The sequence below is a fragment of the Mytilus edulis genome, chromosome 1 (assembly GCF_963676685.1).
Source record: "Mytilus edulis chromosome 1, xbMytEdul2.2, whole genome shotgun sequence".
Taxonomy (NCBI): domain Eukaryota; kingdom Metazoa; phylum Mollusca; class Bivalvia; order Mytilida; family Mytilidae; genus Mytilus; species Mytilus edulis.
In genome coordinates, this window is record NC_092344.1 from 16494505 (window position 1) to 16518363 (window position 23859).

At 32.6% G+C, this 23859-nt stretch overlaps 1 protein-coding gene across 2 annotated transcripts in view; it reads right to left on the reverse strand.

The window, feature by feature from the left end:
• LOC139525923 (nuclear pore complex protein Nup153-like) overlaps positions 1 to 8095 on the reverse strand; it is a 54507-nt gene extending 46412 nt beyond the window's left edge. The window contains exon 1 of one of the 2 annotated variants that reach the window (XM_071321132.1): positions 7899 to 8095. In XM_071321132.1, coding sequence (XP_071177233.1) covers positions 7899 to 7973 — 75 coding nt within the window. In that variant the 5' untranslated portion in view covers positions 7974 to 8095. The remainder of the gene's footprint in view (positions 1 to 7898) is intronic. The other variant, XM_071321138.1, reaches the window with a different exon arrangement.
• Between the last annotated feature and the right edge of the window lie 15764 nt (positions 8096 to 23859).

The window sequence follows — 23859 nt, forward strand, 5'->3', positions numbered from 1 at the left end:
ATTGTATTACATTCATTGACAAACAGTTTAAAGGATAACTCAGCAGATAATTGTGTTACAAAATTGGACAACATTGTTCAAACTACCAATAAAAAGTGGCCTTCTTGCAAAGTTGTGATCTCGCTTGCCACGTAGAAAAGACAAAGACACTTATAACAACCAAGTGCACTTAGTCAATGCCCTTGTGAGGAATCATTTTATAAAATACAATTTCGTCTCTCTATGCGACAACGACAACCTAGCAACAAGAGGAAAACCTATTGATAGGTTTATAAAAGACGACGGCTTCCATTTAACAGATCAAGGTGCTGCCCGTCTCGCATCAAACATTAAGCGGTCATGTGAAGAAATACTTAACTGTCAACCATCAACGAAGAGTTCCAAAAAACCTTACAATTACAACAACCAAAGATACGGCTATTATTATGGAAATTGAGAAAGGAAATGGTGAATATGTCAAAGCGACAACCACCCGACCATAGAGCAAACAACAGCCGAAGGCAACCAATGGGTCTTCAATGTAGCGAGAATTCCCGCACCCGTAGGTGTCCTTCAGCTGGCCCCTAAAATATGCATAATAGTACAGTGATAATGGACGTCATACTAAACTCCGAATTATACACAAGAAACTAAAATTTAAAATCATACAAGACTAACAAAGGCCAGAGGCTCCTGACTTGGGACAGGCGCAAAATTGCGGCGGGGTTAAACATGTTTATGAGATCTCAACCCTCCCCCTATACCTCTAGCCAATGTAGAAAAGTAAAAAAATAACAATACGCACATTAAAATTCAGTTCAAGAGAAGTCCGAGTCTGATGTCAAAAGATGTAACAAAAGAAAATAAATAAAATGACAATAATACATAAATAACAACAGACTACTAGCAGTTAACTGACATGCCAGCTCCAGACCTCAATTAAACTGATTGAAAGATTATGTCTTCATCATATGAATATCAGGTACAATCCCTCCCGTTAGGGGTTTAGTATCATACTATCATAAAATATATGAGAAGAACATAACCCGTGTCATGCCAACAACTGTTTTGGGGTGACAGATGGAACTAACTTGACCTTTTGCCTTTATGTTGATTTTTTATTTTATTTTTGCAAAAACTGTCATAAAATAGTAAATTGACCCATACAAATCAAGTGGTTGATTACTAAATTTTGTACACTGTCTCATTTTTAGTACAAATATCTTACTTTTGTAAATTCTCAACAAAAAAAAAAACACTCACTTTTTGAGTTATCTGTGCCTATAGAAAATTTTGTTTTCATTTAGAGTACATAGAAAGTCTAAGCTTTAATTTGAATTTGTTTGTTTTTTTGGTTTTGCTTTCTGTTTTGTTTTTAGTATTTGTTAAAAAAAAAAAAAAAAAATTAGAAAGTTTGAATATCTTTTACTCCAAATAACTTAATATTTAAGACCAAACAAGTATTATAAAAAGTTAAATATACACTTGATATACAGCAGTTTGTGTTGTCTAGACACCCTGTAGCAATAGAACATTGTTTATCTATAACTGCTCAATTTTATTGTAAGAGCATTACCTTATATTTTTATTTGTATTTTAACATCTTGTTATTATGTGTCATAGTAAAGCTAATAGATCTGTTCCATCAAGATCTCAAGGTAATGCATGTAATTCTAGTAAACCAAAAGTAAAGAAAGATCTTAAATTTTGCTTCTGGAATGTTGGAGGCATAGTGCATGGTGGTATGAACAAATTGGACGATGATATGTTTCTGTCCGAGATCAAAGCATATGATATTATTCTCCTAGCGGAAACACACATAGGGTATAATACCCCCCTCTCTATAGATGGTTATAAATACTACCCTGTTTGTCGACCCATTTCTGGCAACGGTAGATATTTTGGAGGGTTAGCTATATTTATCAAACAGGCCCTAAAGCCTCATATTTCTTTGCTAGTGAACTCACAAAAAGACTTTCAGTGGATGAAATTTGATAAATCTTATTTTAACTTTAATCATGATTTATATTTATGCTTGGCATATGATCCACCAGCCCAATCCATTTATACTAAAAATCTGTCCACTGATATACTTCAGCTGTTAGAAAAGGACATATTACATTTTAAGTCTAAGGGTGATGTCCTACTCTGTGGGGATTTTAATGCACGTTGTGGTAATCTATTAGACTTTGTGTCCTCGGACAGTACAGATCATCTTCCAATTAGTAATGATAATTATCCAGTTGATTTCAATTTAAATGTTAGAAACAGCAGAGATACAACAGTCGATACTAGAGGTAAAGAGCTGATTGAAATATGCCTGGGGAACCAAATTCGTTTGTTAAACGGTAGAACTTTGGGTGATTCTTTAGGTAAATATACATGCTATAATCACATGGGTACCAGTGTTGTCGATTATTTACTGGCTTCAGATAGTTTGATGCAAAACATTTTGTATTTTAATGTTTCAACTTTTAACCCAACTTTTGGTGACTGTCACTGTAAATTATCATGGAAAATTCTTAGCCATCATTTCCTTGATATAATTCCACAGCCGAATTCTAAAGTCATGGGTAGTAAATTCAAATGGCAGGAAAACTCCCCTCAGGCCTTTCAATCAGCTCTGCAAGATGAAGACAGCAAAAATCTTATTTCACATTTTGATACTAGCTCTGATATTAATGAGCTGGCTGTGAAACTTAATGAAATTTTATTAACAGCCTCTAAAAAATGTTTGAGGCGTCCTTCTCCACCGAAAAAATCTTCAAGAAAAATATACACAAATAAAAAAGTTTTTGATATAGACCTTATAAAAATGAGAAAGAATGTTGTATCTTATGCTGAATTATATTCAAAATATCCAAATGACCCTTACATTCATGGTAGATTCTATAAATTGTTGAGACAATATAATAAAAGTAGAAAGTATAAAAAAAGAAAATTTCGAGAAGACATTTTAAATCAGTTAGATAATCTAGAGTGTAATAATCCTCAGGTCTACTGGGATTTAGTTAGAAAACTCAAGGAATCCGATAGTTGTGATCCCTCAGAAAATATTGCTGCTGATATTTGGTTAGATCATTTTAAGTCACTTAATTCTTTAGATAATAGATTCAAAAAGCGTAATGAATATATAGAAAAATTAGTCCAAAGCATTGAGAAACACTCGACTTCTTCTAAACTTGATTTTGCAATAACTGATTCCGAAATACTTAAAGCTATATCACAGCTGAAAAACAATAAAGCTTGTGGCTTAGATTTTATAACTAATGAAATGCTAAAGGCAAGTGCCAATAGTTTAGTTCCATGTTATAGAAAATTATTTAATTTATGTCTTAACACAGGAAAATATCCCGAATGCTGGGCTGAAGGATACACTCTACCCCTTTTTAAGTCAGGGGACCCAACTGATCCCTCAAACTACAGAGGCATCTCAATTACATGTGCAATTGGTAAACTTTTTAATACAATCTTAAATGATAGACTTGACAAATATTTATTACAAAACAGTCTAATTACTGAGTTTCAAATTGGCTTTGTTAAAAAGTCCAGAACATCTGATCATATGTTTTTGCTTAAAAATCTGATTGACTCGGTACTTTCCACAGGTAAAAAATTGTATGCCTGTTTTATAGATTTTAAAAAGGCGTTTGATTCAGTCATACATAGTGGTATTAAATATAAACTATTACAGATGGGATTAGGAGGAAATTTTTACAACATTATAAAGAACATGTACAATGTTAGCTCAACTTGTGTCAAAGCTGGGAAAATTTTAACTGACTCTTTTAGAGTTAAATTAGGGGTTCGACAAGGTGATAACCTAAGCCCTAATCTTTTCAAAATTTTTATAAATGACTTTCCATCATATATTGATAATGTTGATGATGATCTGATTTTGGGTGATACTAATATTAATTGTTTAATGTATGCTGATGATATTGTTTTGCTCTCTACCACATCATATGGTCTTCAATCTAAGTTAAACCAGATGCTCCGCAGGGCGTAGCTTTATACGACCGCAGAGGTTGAACCCTGAACGGTTAGGGCAAGTATGGACACAACATTCAAGCTGGATTCAGCTCTAAATTTGGATTGTGATTAAATAGTTGACACAGCATAGGTTTCTGACACAGAATGAATGTGTTCTAATGAACTTAAAATTTTTGTTTCTCTTAGAGCAATTCACTATGCTGTTGAATATTAATCCTCTCAAAAAAATGTTTGAAGAAATTTTCTTTTTTATTTATGAAATTTCAAATGAGAAAAATTGAACCCAATTTTTTTAATCACATCCCCCTTTCCCTTATTCCAAAACTAATCTCAATTAAAATTTCTAATGGAGTTTGCAACAATAACTACTCATTTAAATACATCATAAAATATTAAGATGTAAAAAAACTGCTTGTTATCACTGAATGGTAAAGATTATTTTAATTTATCAGTTGGTAGTAAAAAGTGAATATACATTGTATATTGTATATAACAAAGATTTAAGTTGATTCTGGACAAAGAAAGATAACTCCAATTAAAAAAAAATCTTGCTATTGCACAATATTTTGCAATTAGATATTTCTTGCTTACTATTCTGGACAAAGAAAGATAACTCTAATTAAATTTTTTTTTGATATTTCACAATATTGTGCAATTAGATATTTCTTGCCATTGCGCAATACTGTGCAATTGAAAAGACTTGCTATTGCACAATACTTAATATAATAATTTTAGATCCTGATTTGGACCAACTTGAAAACTGGGCCCATAATAAAAAATCTAAGTACATTTTTGAATTCAGCATATCAAAGAACTTCAAGATTTCAATTTTTGTTAAAATCAGACTAAGTTTAATTTTGGACCCTTTGGACTTTAGTGTAGACCAATTTGAAAACAGGACCAAAAATGAAGAATCTACATACACAGTTAGATTTGGTATATCAAAGAACCCCATTTATTCAATTTTTGATGAAATCAAACAAAGTTTAATTTTGGACCCCGATTTGGACCAACTTGAAAACTGGGCCAATAATCAAGAATCTAAGTACATTTTTAGATTCAGCATATCAAAGAACCTAACTGATTCATTTTTTGTCAAAATCAAACTAAGTTTAATTTTGGACCCTTTGGACCTTAATGTAGACCAATTTGAAAACGGGACCAAAAGTTAAGAATCTACATACACAGTCATGACAGTTAGATTCAGCATATCAAAGAACCCCAATTATTCAATTTTGATGAAATCAAACAAAAGTTTAATTTTGGACCCTTTGGGCCCCTTATTATGTTGGGACCAAAACTCCCAAAATCAAACCCAACCTTTCTTTTATGGTCATAAACCTTGTGTTTAAATTTCATAGATTTCTATGGACTTATACTAACGTTATGGTGCGAAAACCAAGAAAAATGCTTATTTGGGTCCCTTTTTGGCCCCTAATTCCTAAACTGTTGGGACCTAAACTCCCAAAATCAATACCAACCTTCCTTTTGTAGTCATTAACATTGTGTTTAAATTTCATTGATTTCTATTTACTTAAACTAATGTTATTGTGCGAAAACCAAGAATAATGCTTATTTGGGCCCTTTTTTGGCCCCTAATTCCTAAACTGTTGAGACCAAAACTCCCAAAATCAATCCCAACCGTTCTTTTGTGGTCATAAACCTTGTGTCAAAATTTCATAGATTTCTATTAACTTAAACTAAAGTTATAGTGCGAAAACCAAGAAAATGCTTATTTGGGCCCTTTTTGGCCCCTAATTCCTAAAATGTTGGGACCAAAACTCCCAAAATCAATACCAACCTTCCTTTTGTGGTCATAAACCTTGTGTTAAAATTTCATAGATTTCCATTCACTTTTACTAAAGTTAGAGTGCGAAAACTAAAAGTATTCGGACGCCGGACGACGACGACGCCAACGTGATAGCAATATACGACGAAAATTTTTTCAAAATTTGCGGTCGTATAAAAATGTTGATAAGTTTTGCTCTGACTGGTGCTTAAACATAAACACCAATAAAACAAAAATTTTAGCATTTAATAAGCAAGGTAGACTTATCAATGAAAAATTTACTCTTCAGCAAGTTGAACTGGAATGTGTACAGCACTACAAGTATTTAGGCCTTATATTTTCAGCTTCAGGAGTCTTCTCTCATGCAAGACAGGAATTGTACAAAAAGAGTCTAAAAGGCTATTATAAATTATGCAAAGATGTTATTCGTTCACATCCAAAAATTACTACCAGTCTACATCTATTTGATCACATGATCAAACCTATTTCTTTATATTCCTCTGAAATTTGGGGTACATTTAACCCAAAGAGTAGTAAATTTAGAAATGATATAGTCTTAGATAAAATTTATTCAGATCTTGAACCAGATAAATTACACATGAAAATAACAAAATTTATTTTGGGTGTAAACAGAAAGAGCAGCAATTTTGCTGTACTCTCTGAACTAGGTAGATTTCCTATTTATATTAGTATTGTGAAAAATCTACTGAATTATTATTTTAGAATTGAAAATATGCCTGAGGACTCTTTATTATATAAAGCCTTACAAACCTCTAAAGATTTAGATGATAAAAATCACAATAGTTGGTATAGCAGTGTCAGACACTTATGTAAAATTATTGACCTGCCTAGTAACTTCATTAATTTTAGTAAATATAAATTCAGAAAATGTTTACTTAATTGTTTAAAAGTATCCTATGTCAAATCTTGGGAAAATGCTTATAGCCAAAATAGCCAAGGAAAACTAAGAACATATTGTCAGTTTAAAACATCATTTTGTAAAGAAAATTATTTAAATATCTTGAAAAATTTTGATTTGAGAAAAGCTATCACAAAATTCAGGATTTCATCTCATAGACTTAAAATTGAAACTGGGAGATATTCCAAATTAGAAGTTCATCAAAGAATTTGTGATAAATGCGATTTGAATAAAGTGGAAGATGAACTTCATTTTCTTATAGAATGTCCTGTATACTCTAAGGATAGAGACATGTTATTTGATCTGATATTTAAAGAATGTAAAAATTTTTACTCCTTGGATATGGTCAATAAATTTATTTGGCTATTAAACTGTGAGTCTATTAATATTTTAAAACAACTGGCTATTTCTTATCAAAACACCTGCCTTGAGTAAACATTTATAATATAACACTGGGATACTGTAAGTAATATTTAAAATGTCTAACTTTTTAAAGCATACTGTTTTGTTGTTTTGTTTCATTGTATTTGTAATTGTTTGTAACTATATATTGTCATGAATGTATATGCACTATGCCCCTTGAGGGTACCTCTTATGGAAATAAAAGATATTCTATTCTATTCTATTCTATACACCTTAGTGCTATTTGTCCGCCATTACTGGACATCACACAGGTTCCCGTAAATTTTTACGTCATTATACATTACAAAATGTTTTAAGCCACAATGGTATAGTTGACGTATGACAATAGTTTGAGCGGGACAGATTCTTGGGTCAGCCGAGATAAGCGATAAGGTGTATTGTATGTATATTATGGGTTTTCACCATGGAAGAATAAGAGCTCCCTCCCTTTGTAAATTTTAATTCCACCTACACCACTAACTGCTGCAGTGCTGGACATATATCAATTGTTCATAGTGTTAGAAGAGTTATGGACATAGAAGTGAAATGATCATCAAATATCTTTGAGTAAAAATTAACAAATTATGAAATGGTTAAAAAATGTTGCAGATCAGTTACACAATTTTACTTTGAAATCAAGTGTTCGGATAGGACCGACACTGAAAAACTCTTATGCTATAACATATTTAATAATGTTAGAATCTCAAAATCTGTTGGAATCTTGCATCCGTAATAATTTATCTGTTAAAATTTGAAAATGAAACTTCGACCAATTTTGTGCGATTTTTTATTTTTTGTGTACCACTTGTTACTTACTTTTCTACGTTCATACGGTTTGTTAGAACCATGTTGGCGTTTACTTTTAATCTTTCCACCAGCTTCCTCTGACATTTTTAGATGTCTTCAGAAAGAAAGTGTATTATAGTAAGTAATGTATAGATTTAATTTGAATGAAACACCATGCCACTTTCCAGACAGAATAAGATGGCGGCAATTGACATAATCTTCTGATTGGTCAAATATGTCATGTGGTCACAATAGAGTTGAAGGTCAAAATAAAGAACTAGAACTCTTTCTGGCGCGAAAGATAAATATGGCACAAAATCGGTGAACCCACGGATAATTTTCATCTTGAAACAAAGCATAGTTTGCAGTGGCAATAAAAGATCCACAACACGCATATATTTTAAAGGCCAATTTCAATTCAAATTTAACTCATAAACAAGGATTTGTATAAAAAAAATCATTGGTATAAACGATGATTATTTATAGTTCTTCCTGTTTCAAAATGGAATGTCTTTTATAATCATGGGAATAGTATATAAAGTTAAAACAGCGCATTTTGTATTACTGATGTCCCAGATATTATTTTGTTCTCAGTCACGTTTTTCAGAGTCGGGGATGAATTATAAAAAAAACATGACAAAAGATCTTTTGAGCTTTTCAGTGGCGGATTTACCGGGGGGGGGGGGGCTCAGTGGCACGTACGTGCTCATCCATCACAGCTTGATTTGACGTATTAACTGACCGTCTTCAACATGCGTGTCAAGTCAAAGTTTATGACAACGCCAGCTATCGGTGGGTGTGTAAATATTGACACATGTGTGTAATGTCTCTTTGCAAAAGCTTTCATGTAAATTACATGTACATGTTGATTGGAATAGTAGTGACGAACTTTTATTGGTTTTTAGTACAGTATTACGGTAAACGGAAAAAAGTCACAGGAAAAAAAGTCACGGGAAAAAAGTCACAAAATTACTAGGAAAAAAAGTCACAGGAAAAAAAGTCACAAGAAAAAAAGTCATAAGAGATATAAAACAAAAATAATTACAACAAGAATGTGTCCAAAGTACACGGATGCCCCACTCGCACTATAATTTTCCATGTTCAATGGACCGTGAAATTGGGTAAAAAGTCTAATGTGGCATTAAAATTAGAAAGATCATACCATTATGGCATAGGGAACATGTGTACTAAGTTTCAAGTTGATTGGACTTCAACATCATCAAAAACTACCTTGACCAAAAACTTTAACCTGAAACTAACACTTTCGTTTTCTATGTTCAGTGGACCGTGAAATTGGAAAGATCATATCAAAAGGAACATGTGTACTAAGTTTCAAGTTGATTGGACTTCAGCTTCATCAAAAACTACCTTGACCAAAAACTTTAACCTGAAGCGGGACAGACGGACGAACGAACGAACGGACAGACAGACATACGAACAAACGGACGCACATACCAGAAAACATAATGCCCCTCTACTATCGTAGATAACAAATCCTTGAAAACATGCATGTATCAATAGTACACCAGCATGTACACGTTTCATTTTAATGTTTTGCGATTTATATCTAAATTTCCAAAGCCAGTCGTATAAAATGAATTAAAAAATGTCCATTTCCATACAAAATATTTATTGGGAATGTTTTCCAATATATTTATATATATGTCATGTATGTGCGACCATATGACCATTTCCATAAAAAAAAAATATTTGGAAAGTTTCTCCTATTCATACATGTATGTGCAGACCATATGACTATTTCATACAAAAATTATATATTGTGACTTTTTTTCCTGTGACTTTTTTTCCTGTGACCTTTTTTCCTGTGACTTTTTTTCCATGACTTTTTTTCCGTGACTTTTTTTCCTACATTCAGTATTACAAATTAAGATTGCTCAACAGGCTAAATCGTCTGATCAATACTATCATAGACATATACTTTATTATATGTCTCTGGTACTCCTGATATATATCCAACTTCAATTTCTATTCTTATTGGAAAGGGCACAATAGAGGCGTGATCCAAATACAGACAATAATAATTTTAAAACAACACATAAATGAAATATATATGCATGTAACAACAAGTCATAAGTAAATTATATGGATACCATAACATTCTAAGTATATTCTATGAATACCATTATATATAAAGAAATCATGCCAACTAAATTCTGTTTTTTTAAGAATAGATACAGATACATGTAAAGATGTTTAGTGTCTAGAATGTTGTTATCATTATATGAGATATATCTTCATAACAAAATACTCACATTGCCATTTCTTGTGAGTGTTTTTGTTTCGAAACTGTTTTTTTTCAAATATGTGACTTTCTTAAAAAATTAAAATGAATTGGCGTTGTCTAATATATATATATAATAATCAAAAAATGCTATTATTGCGTTTTTATTAGACCTCCTCCATAACATAATCTGGGATCTATTAGTCCAAGCATACCGTGAGACTCAGTAAATTAATATATGATTTTTATTTCTTGTTTCACTTAAGTTATCATTTATGAGGCTATGAATGGTTAACCATTTATCAGGATATGAATTGGGTTTACAGAAAGAATAACGTGGGAAAATAGTCAGATTAGGAGCGGGACCGAAAAACTCAACAGAATTAAAAGTTTATGAAATACAAAGAGCAGATTGATTGTTCGTTGTTCAATGTCCAGTGCCAAGTATTTCAAACATGTTTAGTACAGATATAATAGAGAACAAAGAATAAAGAATAGATCGAGTCACGGAAATAGTAAACAATAAAATTTATAGAAATATATAAACGATGATTTGACGAGCCTACCAACACCAATACAACCCTTACATCTTAAAATAAATATCTAAGTTTGGTTTTATGGTGCCCCCACTACTCCCACCCGACATCAAGGTTTTGTATCCGCCCCTGGCTTTTAGTCAACATAGAAAGCTTACCAGACATGCAATAAGTCGGAAAGTAAAACACAAATGAAATATTATTTCTCAGTCTGTAGGTGGTAAATACGGAAAGGATGTTATATACATGTTTTGACATTTATTTCGGCTGAACAAATAACCTTCAAGTTCTTCAGTATCAATATTTCTATTAGATCTACACCCACTTAATAAAAAACTGTTATTCTGACTTAGAAAATGGAAAGATTAAAGAGCAGCTGAGTATATATAAACCAGTGTTATTGACCTTTCAAGTCTTCACACAATTCTTCCACACAATCTAATCAACCATTCCCCCCCCCCCCCCCCCCCTATTTCAAAATATGGTCGCTCGGTAAATCTGAATGCAAATATATTTGCTGCAACTCATTTGAAGCCTTATTCTCTAATGAGAAAGGTAAATATGCTAAATATACTTACTGGAGGTGTGATGATATGTTGGAAGCTGATCATTTTCTCCTTATTAATAGTAATATTTATGTACGTTTCGGCAACAAAGTTTATCCTAGGTATTCCTAGTGGCACTAATCGCGCCCCTTTAATAGCAGTTGTTTTTGTACTTTTATGGAGCATAGTTTATGAATAAACTCAGTAAAGACCCATCGAAATTGCATTTAATCGACAAATTCAACAACATTTACCGTTATCTTGATAATATCGATCATTTCGATAAATAATCAAAGAATTTATTTTCCATATAACTGACTGCCGAAATATATCCAAAATAAACTTACTTTAAATAAATCAAATTTAAACGGTAATAACTGTCCTTTCCTTGATTAAGATTTCTCCACACTATAAAATTTACGACAAAAGGGACGAATTTTCGTTCCCTATTGTTTATTTTCCTTTTTTGGATGGTGATGTTCCTCTGGCACTATTGTACTTTCACAACTCGTTCGCTATGCAAGTGTCTGTTGTTACGGTGTTTTTTTAAATTTATTTTAACGAACGTGGTCTATGTATTACTGGTAAATTATTAAGCCAAGGATTTCGTTACCAAAAAATACTTGAAACCTTTACTAAATTCTTCCATAGATATCATGATTTGGTTTTGAAGATAGTTTTACCTGTAGAAAACTTATTTCAAACATTATAGGACATCCTCAATTTTACGGAGATGTTGTTTACCTTGCCCAGAAATTTAGAAACGACCCTGGTAAACTTATCGATCCTTAAAATAAACCTATTATAAAAGGTTACCAATTCAACACTGTAATTATATATCATTGAATATTGTTTTTATTGGTATTCATATTGATTTTGTTATCAGTAAACTAATAGGAAACTAAACATTATTGTTATATACATATACACATTCAAGGATCTACAATCTGTCGATACCTGTATCTTGGCTTTGCACAAGGTCATGTTTTTATGTCCCATATACGATAGTAGAGGTGCATTATGTTTTCTGGTATGTGCGTCTGTCCGTCCGTTCGTCTCACTTCAGGTTAAAGTTTTTGGTCAAGGTAGTTTTTGATGAAGTTGAAGTCCAATCAACTTGAAACTTAGTATGATATGATCTTTCTAATTTTAATGCCAAATTAGAGTTTATACCCCAATTTCACGGTCCACTAAATATAGAAAATGATAGTGCGAGTGGGGCATCCGTGTACTATGGACATATTCTTGTTTCTCTGACTGTTGATGATGTCTTTACTTTAACTCCATAGGATGTTGGAATAGCACTGATTGCTAATTTAGTCTTAGTTGCATGATTTTTTTTATAAGTTTGTTAGTGGCTTTAAACTTGCTGTCAATAACTATGAGAACTCTCAGATCTGTACTTAGTCTCTTTTTGTAATTGGGATATACACGACCCGGCCACGTCCACTCTGTGTTGTCCCAGGTTTAGGGGGGACTCGCTTTCATGTTTAATCTCACCGCATTCGATATGTATGTGCCTGTCCCAAGTCAGGAGCCTGTAATTCAGTGGTTCTCGTTGGTTGATGTGTTACTTACTGGCATTTCTTTTTTTTAACATAAATTAGGCCATTAGTTTTCTCCTTTGATTGTTTCACATTTGTCCTTTCGGGGCCTTTTATAGCTGACTATGCGGTATGGGCTTCTTATTGTTGAAGACCATACACTGACCTACGGTTGTTAATTTCTGTGTCATTAGGTCTCTTGTGGAGAGTTGTCTCATTGGCAATCATACCACATATTCTTTTTGAAGCTCTTATCACTCCCGTTTTCTGATATGCTTGTGATCTCGCGACATATCATAAAACGGGAGCGATGCGAGATCTGTTTTTATTTAGATTGGTCTTTATATTTCCTGGCAATCATTTTCGCTATTCTGCCAATCTTTATTATCCCATCCATACCCTCCTATAATAAAAAGCTTCGTTGGCTGAGGGGTTAACTTCTAGGGTGCTGCACACCACCCACGCGATATTGTCACGAATTCACAGAAGCATGGGTTCAAATTATAACATTGAAAGAAAAAATATGCTTTTAAATGACGAGCACTGAACATTTGCAGATCTAACATTGGTGTGTCAAACTTCAGTGGAAGTAAATTGTGTGTTATAAGCCATGCATATATATAACCCTAGGATAATGTCTGTCGTAGAGTTGTCCCATGTTTCTACTTAAAATATGAAAACATATTTATGTGACTGCATGGTAAGTATTATCACCTTTACGACAGAAAAAAAACAAAAATTTGGTCTGTTAAGTTTCCCATCTACATGCCATCATACATCATATAGTGTGCTACACCCTAGACGAAGCCGACACGGAAATACATTAAGAACGCAATGCTTATATATATATATATGTTTAGAATGGTCTGTGGTGGTGGACATACTGCAACTGGCATTGATTTTAATTTCAAATCTTGCCTAGAGAAGACTACAAGTTTGTAGATCAAAGTGAAATATTTATCAAATCCAAGGTTTTGGTTGCAAAGGATGTAGGAATTGTCGGGTACAAGAGTGAATGAATTTATTTTTAAAAGATAATTTTGTTTGAAAGATGGTTAAATTAACATCCGAATGTAAGTTTTAAAATCTTCTTATGAATAATATAACGTTAAATAATAATTGAGCTGCACATCCAAATCAAATAAATTCTCAGTTAAACACTAAATTAACTGTTTTCAAAATTTAATAGAATTTTTAAAATACTAAGGTTTTTCTACCTCAGGAATAAATTACATTAGCTGTATTTGGCAAAACTTTTAGCAATTTTGGTCCTTACTGCTCTTCAACTTCGTACTTTATTTGGCCTTTTTTCACGTTTTTCAAGTGGATTCGAGCGTCACTGATGAGTCTTTTGTAGACGAAACGTGCGTCTGGCATATATATACAAAATTTAGTCCTGATATCTATGATGAGTTTATTTATCAAAAGTTATATACCAATCAGAAGATGTGATATAGCTATAAATGTGACAACAGAGACCAAATGACGTAGAAGATTAAGGTCATCGTCCGAAACACCAAAATATAAAAAAATTAGGTGGTCAAGCGAACCAATTAAAGCATTGGGAGTCATGCATGGATACAGTGTTGATATAGAAGCTATATGGTTAGAAAAAATAAAGAAGATTAAGGCGTGTCTTGAGGTTTGGAAATCTCGTGACCTAACATTGAAGGGCAGGGTCTTAATATTAAAATCATTGATTATATCTAAAATAGGGTTCGAAATCGAAATGCGAGGTATACCTGAAAAATATAAAAAAGAAATAAACAATGTCATGTGGAATTTTATATGGGAGGGAAAAGTAAATTTAATTAAAAGGGACGTGTGTTGCTTACCGGTAGAGGAAGGGGGGATTGGTATGATCAATATAGACTCGTTCATTAAATCCAAACAAATCAAAAGTATGCAAAAAATTTTAAGATCAAAAACCGATAACTGGAATACAATAGCCAAATGGTGGCTACAGAAGTTTGATATCAAATATAATTGTGATAATTTTTTAGCAAAGTGTTCGGACTTACGAGGATTACAAATGGAAAATTTTCCAAAATACTATCTTGAGTTAATTAAAACGTGGTCAAAATTTTTAAGTATACAAAGTCCAATAAATAAAAACGATATTCTTAACCAACAACTTTTTGGAAACATAAAAATTCAATACAACAAAAAACCTATTTTTTTCGCTAACTTCGGGAAAAGGGGAATTCATACAATAAAAGATATTTGGGATGAAGAAACGAAAAACATTAAAAGCGACAACTTTATATACAATACTCTTAAAGATAAGAGAAACTGGATCTCGGAATGGACAAGGCTGAAATTAGCTATTCCAAAATTGTTCAAGGACAGACTAAAAAACGTCCACGTTGATCCAGAACCCCCCAAAAATGGTTATTACATTAAAAATACATTTGAATTTTACGATAAACAGAATAAAGTAGTAATCCCAAGTGAGATATCTTTGAAATTAATCCAATATTCGTTAAATTTAGATATAGTTCCAAACTGTCAAATAAAATGGAATATTCAGTATAATTCGGAATTACCGTGGAAAAAGATCTGGATAAATTTAAATAAAAGTATGTCCTCTAGGAAAGCAAATCAAATTAGCTGGAAAATTGTTCATAACATTATCTATACGGAGCAAAAACTATTTAGAATCGGCAAATCAAATAATGGCAAATGCCATTTTTGTAAAACAGAAAACGAAACTCTCACACACCTTTTTCACAGCTGTAACATTATAATGGTTGTTTGGGAACACATTTTTGATGCGCTTAAAACATATAATGTACTTAATAACACTGTATATATTCCATGGAGCGAAGAACTTATCATACTAGGAATGTACGATTACAACAAAAAGTACAATGTCATAACTAATACGATTATGAATACAGTTAAATGGATTATTTGGAAATGTAGGAATATAATCAAATATCAGTCTAAAAGTTTTACTTCCAGTCAATTGATAGCATATGCAAAACGGGAACTGAGCAGTTTAATTGAATCTATGGACAAATCATTATCATCTAAAAAAGAAAATTTTGCAGCTGAAATAAAACTTATAATAAATCTTATACATTAGTAAGTGACGTAATAATTTGTACTTACTTTCCTTTTCTTTTTAGAACATAATAATACATCCAACTATAGAAATATACAATACACGCATTTACAAGGTCGAGCATGTGACCTATAAAATCACTGACCGACACATAACAATGTAATCCAGGTGTTAAAAGTACAAAAAATAAAATGTCAATTATATAAGTAAAGGTAAATTATTGTGTAGATTATAGTGTGTTTTGGGGGACTTTTGATGTATTTTATTTACTGGTAGAATATTGTGAATAATTTATACGCAAACTCAATCTGTGTAATTTTAAAATATGAATGTATAACTTATGTATGGGAAAATATAAAATTGATTTTTTTTTTATAAGAGTCCACCGTTTATCCCTGGACGTTGGATCAATGTAAACACAGGGCCCCTTGTGTATTCTTCCCTGGGTTACACAAGGAAAATTGTATTCAGGTGATTTTCAATAAATGTATTTCAAGTCTTAAAAAAAAAAAAAGGTCATCGTCCGCATGGCCAACAACGATCAATCACATTCCACATGGCCAACAACGATCAATCACAGTCCACATATACAAATATAACAAGCTATAAAAGGCACCGACATCACACGACAATAATACCAAACTCCCAAGAAAAATCTAAACGGAAAGTCCCTAAGCAAATGGCAAAATAAAAAAAGTCCAAATACATCAAAGGAATGGATAACAAAGTCATAATATTCCACACTTGCTACAGGAATAAGAGGTAAACATACCGTACTTAGCTATGTATAGTACGCAATTGTATATTTATACTCACCTCCTTGTCTACAGTTGAAATCATGAAAAAAAAATTGTAAAAATTAAAAAAAAAATGTAAGGTAAAAAAACTAATAGAAAAGATGACAATTTCAATTGCTAAACACCCATACTGAAACCTTAATTACGTTTTATCTCATTCATGCAGTACTTGTGTATCAAATAAAGATAAAAAGAAAAAAACTATTTTGATAATTACAAATAAAGAAATAATTAAAATAACGTTTTGAGCATACAATAATGAAGAAAAGAAACGTTATAAACATAATACCCCCCCCTTTCAAAAAAAACAAAAAAAACAATAAAAAACCATTACATTTGTGTATGATACGTTGGTTGTGCACTGACTGAAATTATAGACTTAGAATCATGCGTGATTTTTTTTCTTAGGTGTTATTGAACTACATGTAGCTTTCAATTAACTGTGAGTAATCTCAGATCGGTGTTTTGTGAATTTTGTCTTTGTGATATCACTGTCCAATGTTAGGGAGTTTGGCGCCAGCAAACATGTTTAACCCGCCACATTCTTTCTGTGTCTGTTCTAAGTCAAGATTCTGTGCCTGTAATCCAGAGGTTGTCGTTTGGCAAATTGCTGCTATATTTGTTTCTTGTTCATTGTTTTGTATACGTATCAGGACTTTAGGGGCCAGCTTAAGGACGCCTCCGAGTGCGGGAATTTTTCGCTACATTGAAGACCTGTTGGTGACCTGCTGATGTTTTTTTCTATGGTCGGCGGTTGTTGTCTCTTTGGCACATTCCCCATTTCCATTCTCAATTTTATTTAGTCTGGTCTTTTAAATTGTTTTGATTACATTCGATATTTAAGGGCCTTTTATAACGTACAATGCGACATTGGTTTAATTATTACTGAAGACATTACGGTGATTCATAGTTTTTAATTTGTTTGCCATATTGTCTCTGTATGGTTAATATTTGTCTGATTGGAAAGCATACAACATCTTTTATTATTATTTATCCAGATTATATGTAGCTCAAGATTTAAAAAAAAATGTTGTTTTTTTATATTCTTTTTTAGTTGGTGTTTAAATTTTATAACTTTGCTGCTTATCTTTAAGTTACGATGCTTATAAACATTAAAGTCATAAGAAACGAGTGACTGGTAAAAAATAATGGTCATCCAATTCTTGAACCAATGCATGTATATATCATAAACTTAGTCCTCTGTGTACGATTTTATCATTTTTTACGCAAATATATCGTATAATCGTCAATTTTTTTTCTTTCTGTCTGTTATGATTTAACAAATATGGCTACTCATTAAATGCCGTGTTTTGAAGCCGAAGTTTACCGATTGTCACCTTATAGTAAATTGTTACACAATTGTGTACCATTCATTAATTATCAAGGAGTATTAATTAGGAATTTATTAAAAAGGAATTAAATAATTCAATGACAATCATGTACGCTTTGGACACTTTTAAATAACGATCTGTTCAAATATTATAGACATACCATGCGGCGTTTTGCATTTGCGCCGATCTGCATTTCATTTGCGCCAATTTTTTCTTTCATTTGCGCCGATTATTGTTTTCATTTGCGCCGATTTTTTTACAGGTAAATTACAGGTGAATAGATATAACAAGATGTGGTATGATAGCAAATGAGAGAACTCTTCATCCAAGTCATGTAATTTTTATTTTATCATTTAGACCTCTTCCATTAGCCATTTGCATAAATGTAATGAATTGTCAATCATAACATAGATATAGGAAGATGTGGTGTGAGTGCCAATGAGACAACTCTTCATCCAAATAAAAATTTATAAAAGTAAACCATTATAGGTCAATGTACGGCCTTCAACACAGAGCCTTGGCTCACACCGAACAACAAGCTTTAAAGGGCCCCAAAATTACTAGTGTAAAACCATTCAAACGGGAAAACTGTTGTCCCCTCCTCACTACGGGGAGATGGAAGAAGGCCTAGAAGATACACCTCCAGACTTTTTCCTTGACAGTACCCGTATAGTTCTTTAACCTCTGTCTTTAGGACCTCTGCCACATGTTTATGCTCGATCAGTGTTTTGACAGTAGAATCCGTGGTGACTATGGCTTTACACGATTTATGGTACATTTGTAAGGTATGTTGTTATGTTTCAGGACACTAACCTTCCGATATGTATGGCCCTCGATAACTAAAGAATTGACTCCTCGGCTCGTTTCAGTGTGTAATATGTCCATCATGTTACAACGAAGTTCCAGAACAAAATGAATCAAAAGTATTTAAACATAAATTGACAACAATTATAACCAGATTTTACCAATGGTATAGTACAGTATATGTACAAGTATTAACTTACCTGTAAATCTAATTAGGAGCAAATATAAAATCGGCGCAAATGAAAAAATGAAATCGGCGCAAATGAAAGATTGAAAATTTTCAAAATCGGCGCAAATGTCATACGCCCATACCATGTATACCCTGCAGCCAATAAATGACCATGTCTACTGTGAAATAACATGTATCCTTCAGGGGTTAATTGCATAGTTTGACAATTAACCACAGACTAGAATTATCTAATATCCAGACTATTAAGTAACCGGCCATCAGCTATGGGCCGTTGTTAATGGACTACTGGACTATATAAGATCCAGCTTTGGACTTGAAGGACACAGCTTGGTACAAGAGATTGGTACCGGAGATTCCGCCAAGGTCTACCCCCTCGCGGGTAGGCTGGAACTCATGCGCTTAATATACGAAATACTCCAACAGGACTGAACAGTTATACGACTATACGATCACGTGCCCGTGTGAGATATTGAACATTCGAACTATTCAACTTTAAAGACAGTTTTGAACATTCGAACATTTGAACTTTAGAAACATTCTTGACTTTGTAATTACGTAATAAAATATATTTATCCATTATTGACTTCGTCACAAAATAATCAACAAAAAGCATGGGTATGTAGCACGTGTTTAACATATACAATCAGGTAATTGTTTATTTTAATGACAGATTCATGCGTATTGCTATCACCGGATTTTTACGAGGAGGGTCACGCTTAGGTCACTATGCATACGGAAAATATGTCGGCGAATTGCTTCCTGGCAGCAAGCAATTAAAAATAAGTAAACTTCTTCTAAATGTGGACAAATTAAAGAATTTTCCTCAGAAAAAAGTATATGTACATAAGTTGTATAATGAAAACTATCCATTTAATTTAAAAAAACATATGCATATTTTTTTTAATTTGAGGTTTCATATGACTTTAAGTGATTATGATGAAAAATATTAGATAGAATTCTTTCATTGACTGATGTTTTGCTCTATAAGCAAATTCTGTTTTATTTACTTATCACCTATACGCTTATTGGCTGATGCGGCAACGCGACTCGGAGACATAAAAATACCAAACATCCGTCCGTTCGGTCTTGTAGACGCTCCCATGCATACAGATCTTTATGTAAACAAGCAGTAGCCTTTCAAAAAGGGCTAGTCGACTCTTAGCTGATGAAAATGGAAAGTGCTCTCGCTTTGTAGATTAATTCATTTACTAGAGTAGCCACGTGCACCAATCAACAAATTTTACCACACACGTGAGGTCACACGTTATGAAGTAGTATATATCGTTTAACGTTGTTGTTTACGAAACTCCAGAAGATTCGACTATTAATAGATAAAAGTTACCTGTGTACCAATATCATGAATATGCATGATTAATGACCAGGCAAAAGCTAATTGCTAAAATAGAGAGGACAAATCCGATACTCTACGGGATTGAAGGACATTTACTAGGTTTGGATTGTCCTAACCAATCAATAAACTTTGATTATTCACGTCTCGTAATATCTTACAATCAGGTAGCAAGAACAATTCACGCACTGACTGCCCATCGTTCAATTCTTAACATCGACAATCAGGTAGCAAGAAAAATTCACGCACTGACTGTCCATCGTTCAATTCTTATGTAACATCGACTCCTAGGAGTCGATAACTAGGAGTCGATAATCATTTAAATTAATGTGATCATCAGCAATTTCTCAGACAGTTTAAAAATCAGTTTCGATCAATTGTTTTTAAAAGAATAATGCCCTTAGGAAATATAAATTACATGGAAAAATCATTGTTAGCGCTCTCATGCCTACATTTCTTGTAAGATTTTAATGAAATTTGTGTCTTTGATTTCGATTATTAAGTAGAGCCGATGGAATTTTGACCCTTGGCAATATGATTTGAATGTATACTAAAAATAGCACCAAATTAAGCGACTCTTGTTAGATATTTAGCAAAAGCCTTGTTTGTATATAGATATAAGAAGATGTGATATGAGTATCAATGGGACAACTCTCCATCCAAGCATAGATATAAGAGCCCTATGGCTATTATATCTATGATCCAAGTAACAATCAGTAAAGAATTAGTAGGTTGAATTGTCGGTTAAAAGCTCTTAAAGAATACATTGAAGGCCGTACGGTGACCTATACTTGTTAATGTCTGTGTCATGTTGGTCTCTTGTGAACAGTTGTCTCATTGGCAATCATACCACATCTCTTTTTTTATATTAAATAAAGCTTCTATCAGAATGTCTATGTCTTTATATACATGCTTTATAGATCACATTCGGTTAAATAAATGGCAAGACTTCTACAAACAGACATTTTGCCGGACTTGAAAAATCCCTATTGATCTATTTGATGTTTTTGTGTTAAATAACTTCACTGAAATACGTGGAAAAAAACCCGACGGGGGTTATAACACATGTATGGATGTCGGTGTTAAAATTCACAGATTTTCTAAACGCTGGTATATTTACAGCTTGATATTTAAACAATTGTTAGCAACAAGTACAATATATATTTATAAATTGTAAAATGTCACATAAAATGAGAGCCAAATTTATGATACTATTAAAATGCATCGATACGCACACACGCACACACACACATATATATATACAAGTATAAATTGAAAACTATATATACGTTCAAACCTATGATTGCGTTGGATAGAAACCGCAATTTTTATACGTGTGCATGGAAAACAAATTTCGTTGTAGAAGGCTCTAAATACAGCACAAACAACATTTTCCAAAAGACCAAAAAAAGTGAAAAGTATATGTTTTAACAAAACGCATTTGACAAACAGGTCGAACAACTGATGTTCTTAAACCCTGCTGACTGCCATAGGCGATTGCCAAATAAATACCAATGTCTATATATATATATATAGCATGATGAACTCGAATCATAGCGAGAGAAGAACAAATTCTGCAAATTTGAAGATTTAACATTGTTGTGCTTTTATTTAGAATAATTATATGCATTCAACAATTATAGATAAAGCTTTATCTTACCTCCTATACATTTCTAGGAATGTGATTGGTTAAAAGCGACCTCGTGGAAACCGTGTATATTTGATATTAGGTTAGTAGGGAGGCGGGGCTTATTTCATACACGGTTAGTAGTGGAGTTATGTCCCTTTATATTCCATATAAGGTAGTAGGGAGGCGGGGCTTATTTCATACACGGTTAGTAGTGGTGTTACGTCCCTTTAGAAAAACAAAACAGAACTGAGAAAAAATCTGAAAGGTTTCACCAGACGAAGAAATGATGATTAAGATTGAAATAAATTCATAAAACACATTTAAATCTAACAAGTTGTCATTGTTGGCATCTGTTTTTGTAGGATCAATGGAGAAGTTTCTTAATCATGTTAATGCTAACTGTATTGAAGACTTGCTCATTTTGATAGGTCACTGGTCTAAATTTTACACGTTAAGATAGTCGGTAAGATAAATTCGTTACATAGTGTGCTAGTAACGTAATACGGTATATATGGGGTCAGTAAATTCCATATGGGGATTTGAGCTTCGCTCTCACCCCATATGGAATTTACTGACCCCATATATACCGTATTAGGTCACTAGCACACTATGTAACTAATATTATTTATACAATATCGATAATTATCAAACTCTAGTCTTCTCAAAAATGTGTATATATGTTAGCGGCAATAAGAGAAATAAGGCGTCAAGCTTAAATCCTAGGTTTAAGCTAACGCCGAGGCATTCAGTTATTGACTAAAATTTTCAGGCATTAAGCTTATTTTCAGAAATCTGATGATGATTATTCAGCCTATTGCCTCAATAACATCATTTCAGGCAATTAGTGAACTTTGAAATTTTTGCTTATCTTCCAAATACATGTTCATTCATTGAAAAATATTGATGAATCATATTTAAAAAATTGAATTTAAAAAATTAATATAAACTTATTTAAGAGAACTTCAATTTTTAGTATTGTTTCTTATTAAAATCAGAATTCAATGGTAAGGCTGCCTGAACAGCTTAAACCAGGCTGGTTTAAGCTGTTCAAAAATACGCAACTGAAGATATGAAATTGCGCGCTTCATATGTGAATTGACGTTAGAATGAATTTTCTAGCAGTTATCTAAAAAAAAAGTACTTCATCCAATTTTGGGGTCGGGAAATATATGATATTAATCCAAATATATATAGGCTGATAGGCTATAGCTGTAGGATCGTACCTTATACTAGTAGGTCCTTTTGATATTATTTGACAATTTGCGGACCATACACGAACTAATTGTTGAACAAATATCACAAGAACCTATGAGCTACGTCCCGCAGTTAGATAGGTTACAACCTATGAGCTACGTCCCGCAGTTAGATAGGTTAGATAGAACTATAGCTTAATGCAAGCATGTCAATCTTATGAGCGGCGACATATAACAAATCGAGGAGCAAGTGATGTGAACTTATTTTAATAAGATTGCAGGCATGGATTACCCTAAAATAGCAAAAACATGTAAATATTACGAAATGTATTTTGAATATTGAATATTAAAGATCTACGCTGCTTCTAGTTCTAAGCTATAAACTAAGTCCATAACTAGAGTGTACTTCTGATGATATCTTACCGTGACGTCAAATTACCATTTTTTAATTAAAAAACACAATGTTCCAGACATTTCTCATAATTCATGTAAAATACTTTCAAACATAGAATTATTTTACCTACATTAACCTCTTTTTACCAGGATGCAACCTACAGAGGATGTGGCAAATAAAAAAATTGGCTAAATATATCAAAGCAAACACGAGTATATGACAGACACCTTTGCAAAAAAAGAAACAATTCTTTTATCCTGACAAAAAAGTTTGAAAATATGCTTTGCGTGTATATAATTTAATTTTGGATGTAACGCTTCTTCTGATTGGCTGACGTTATTTTGTTATCAGCCCATAGACATAATTTATT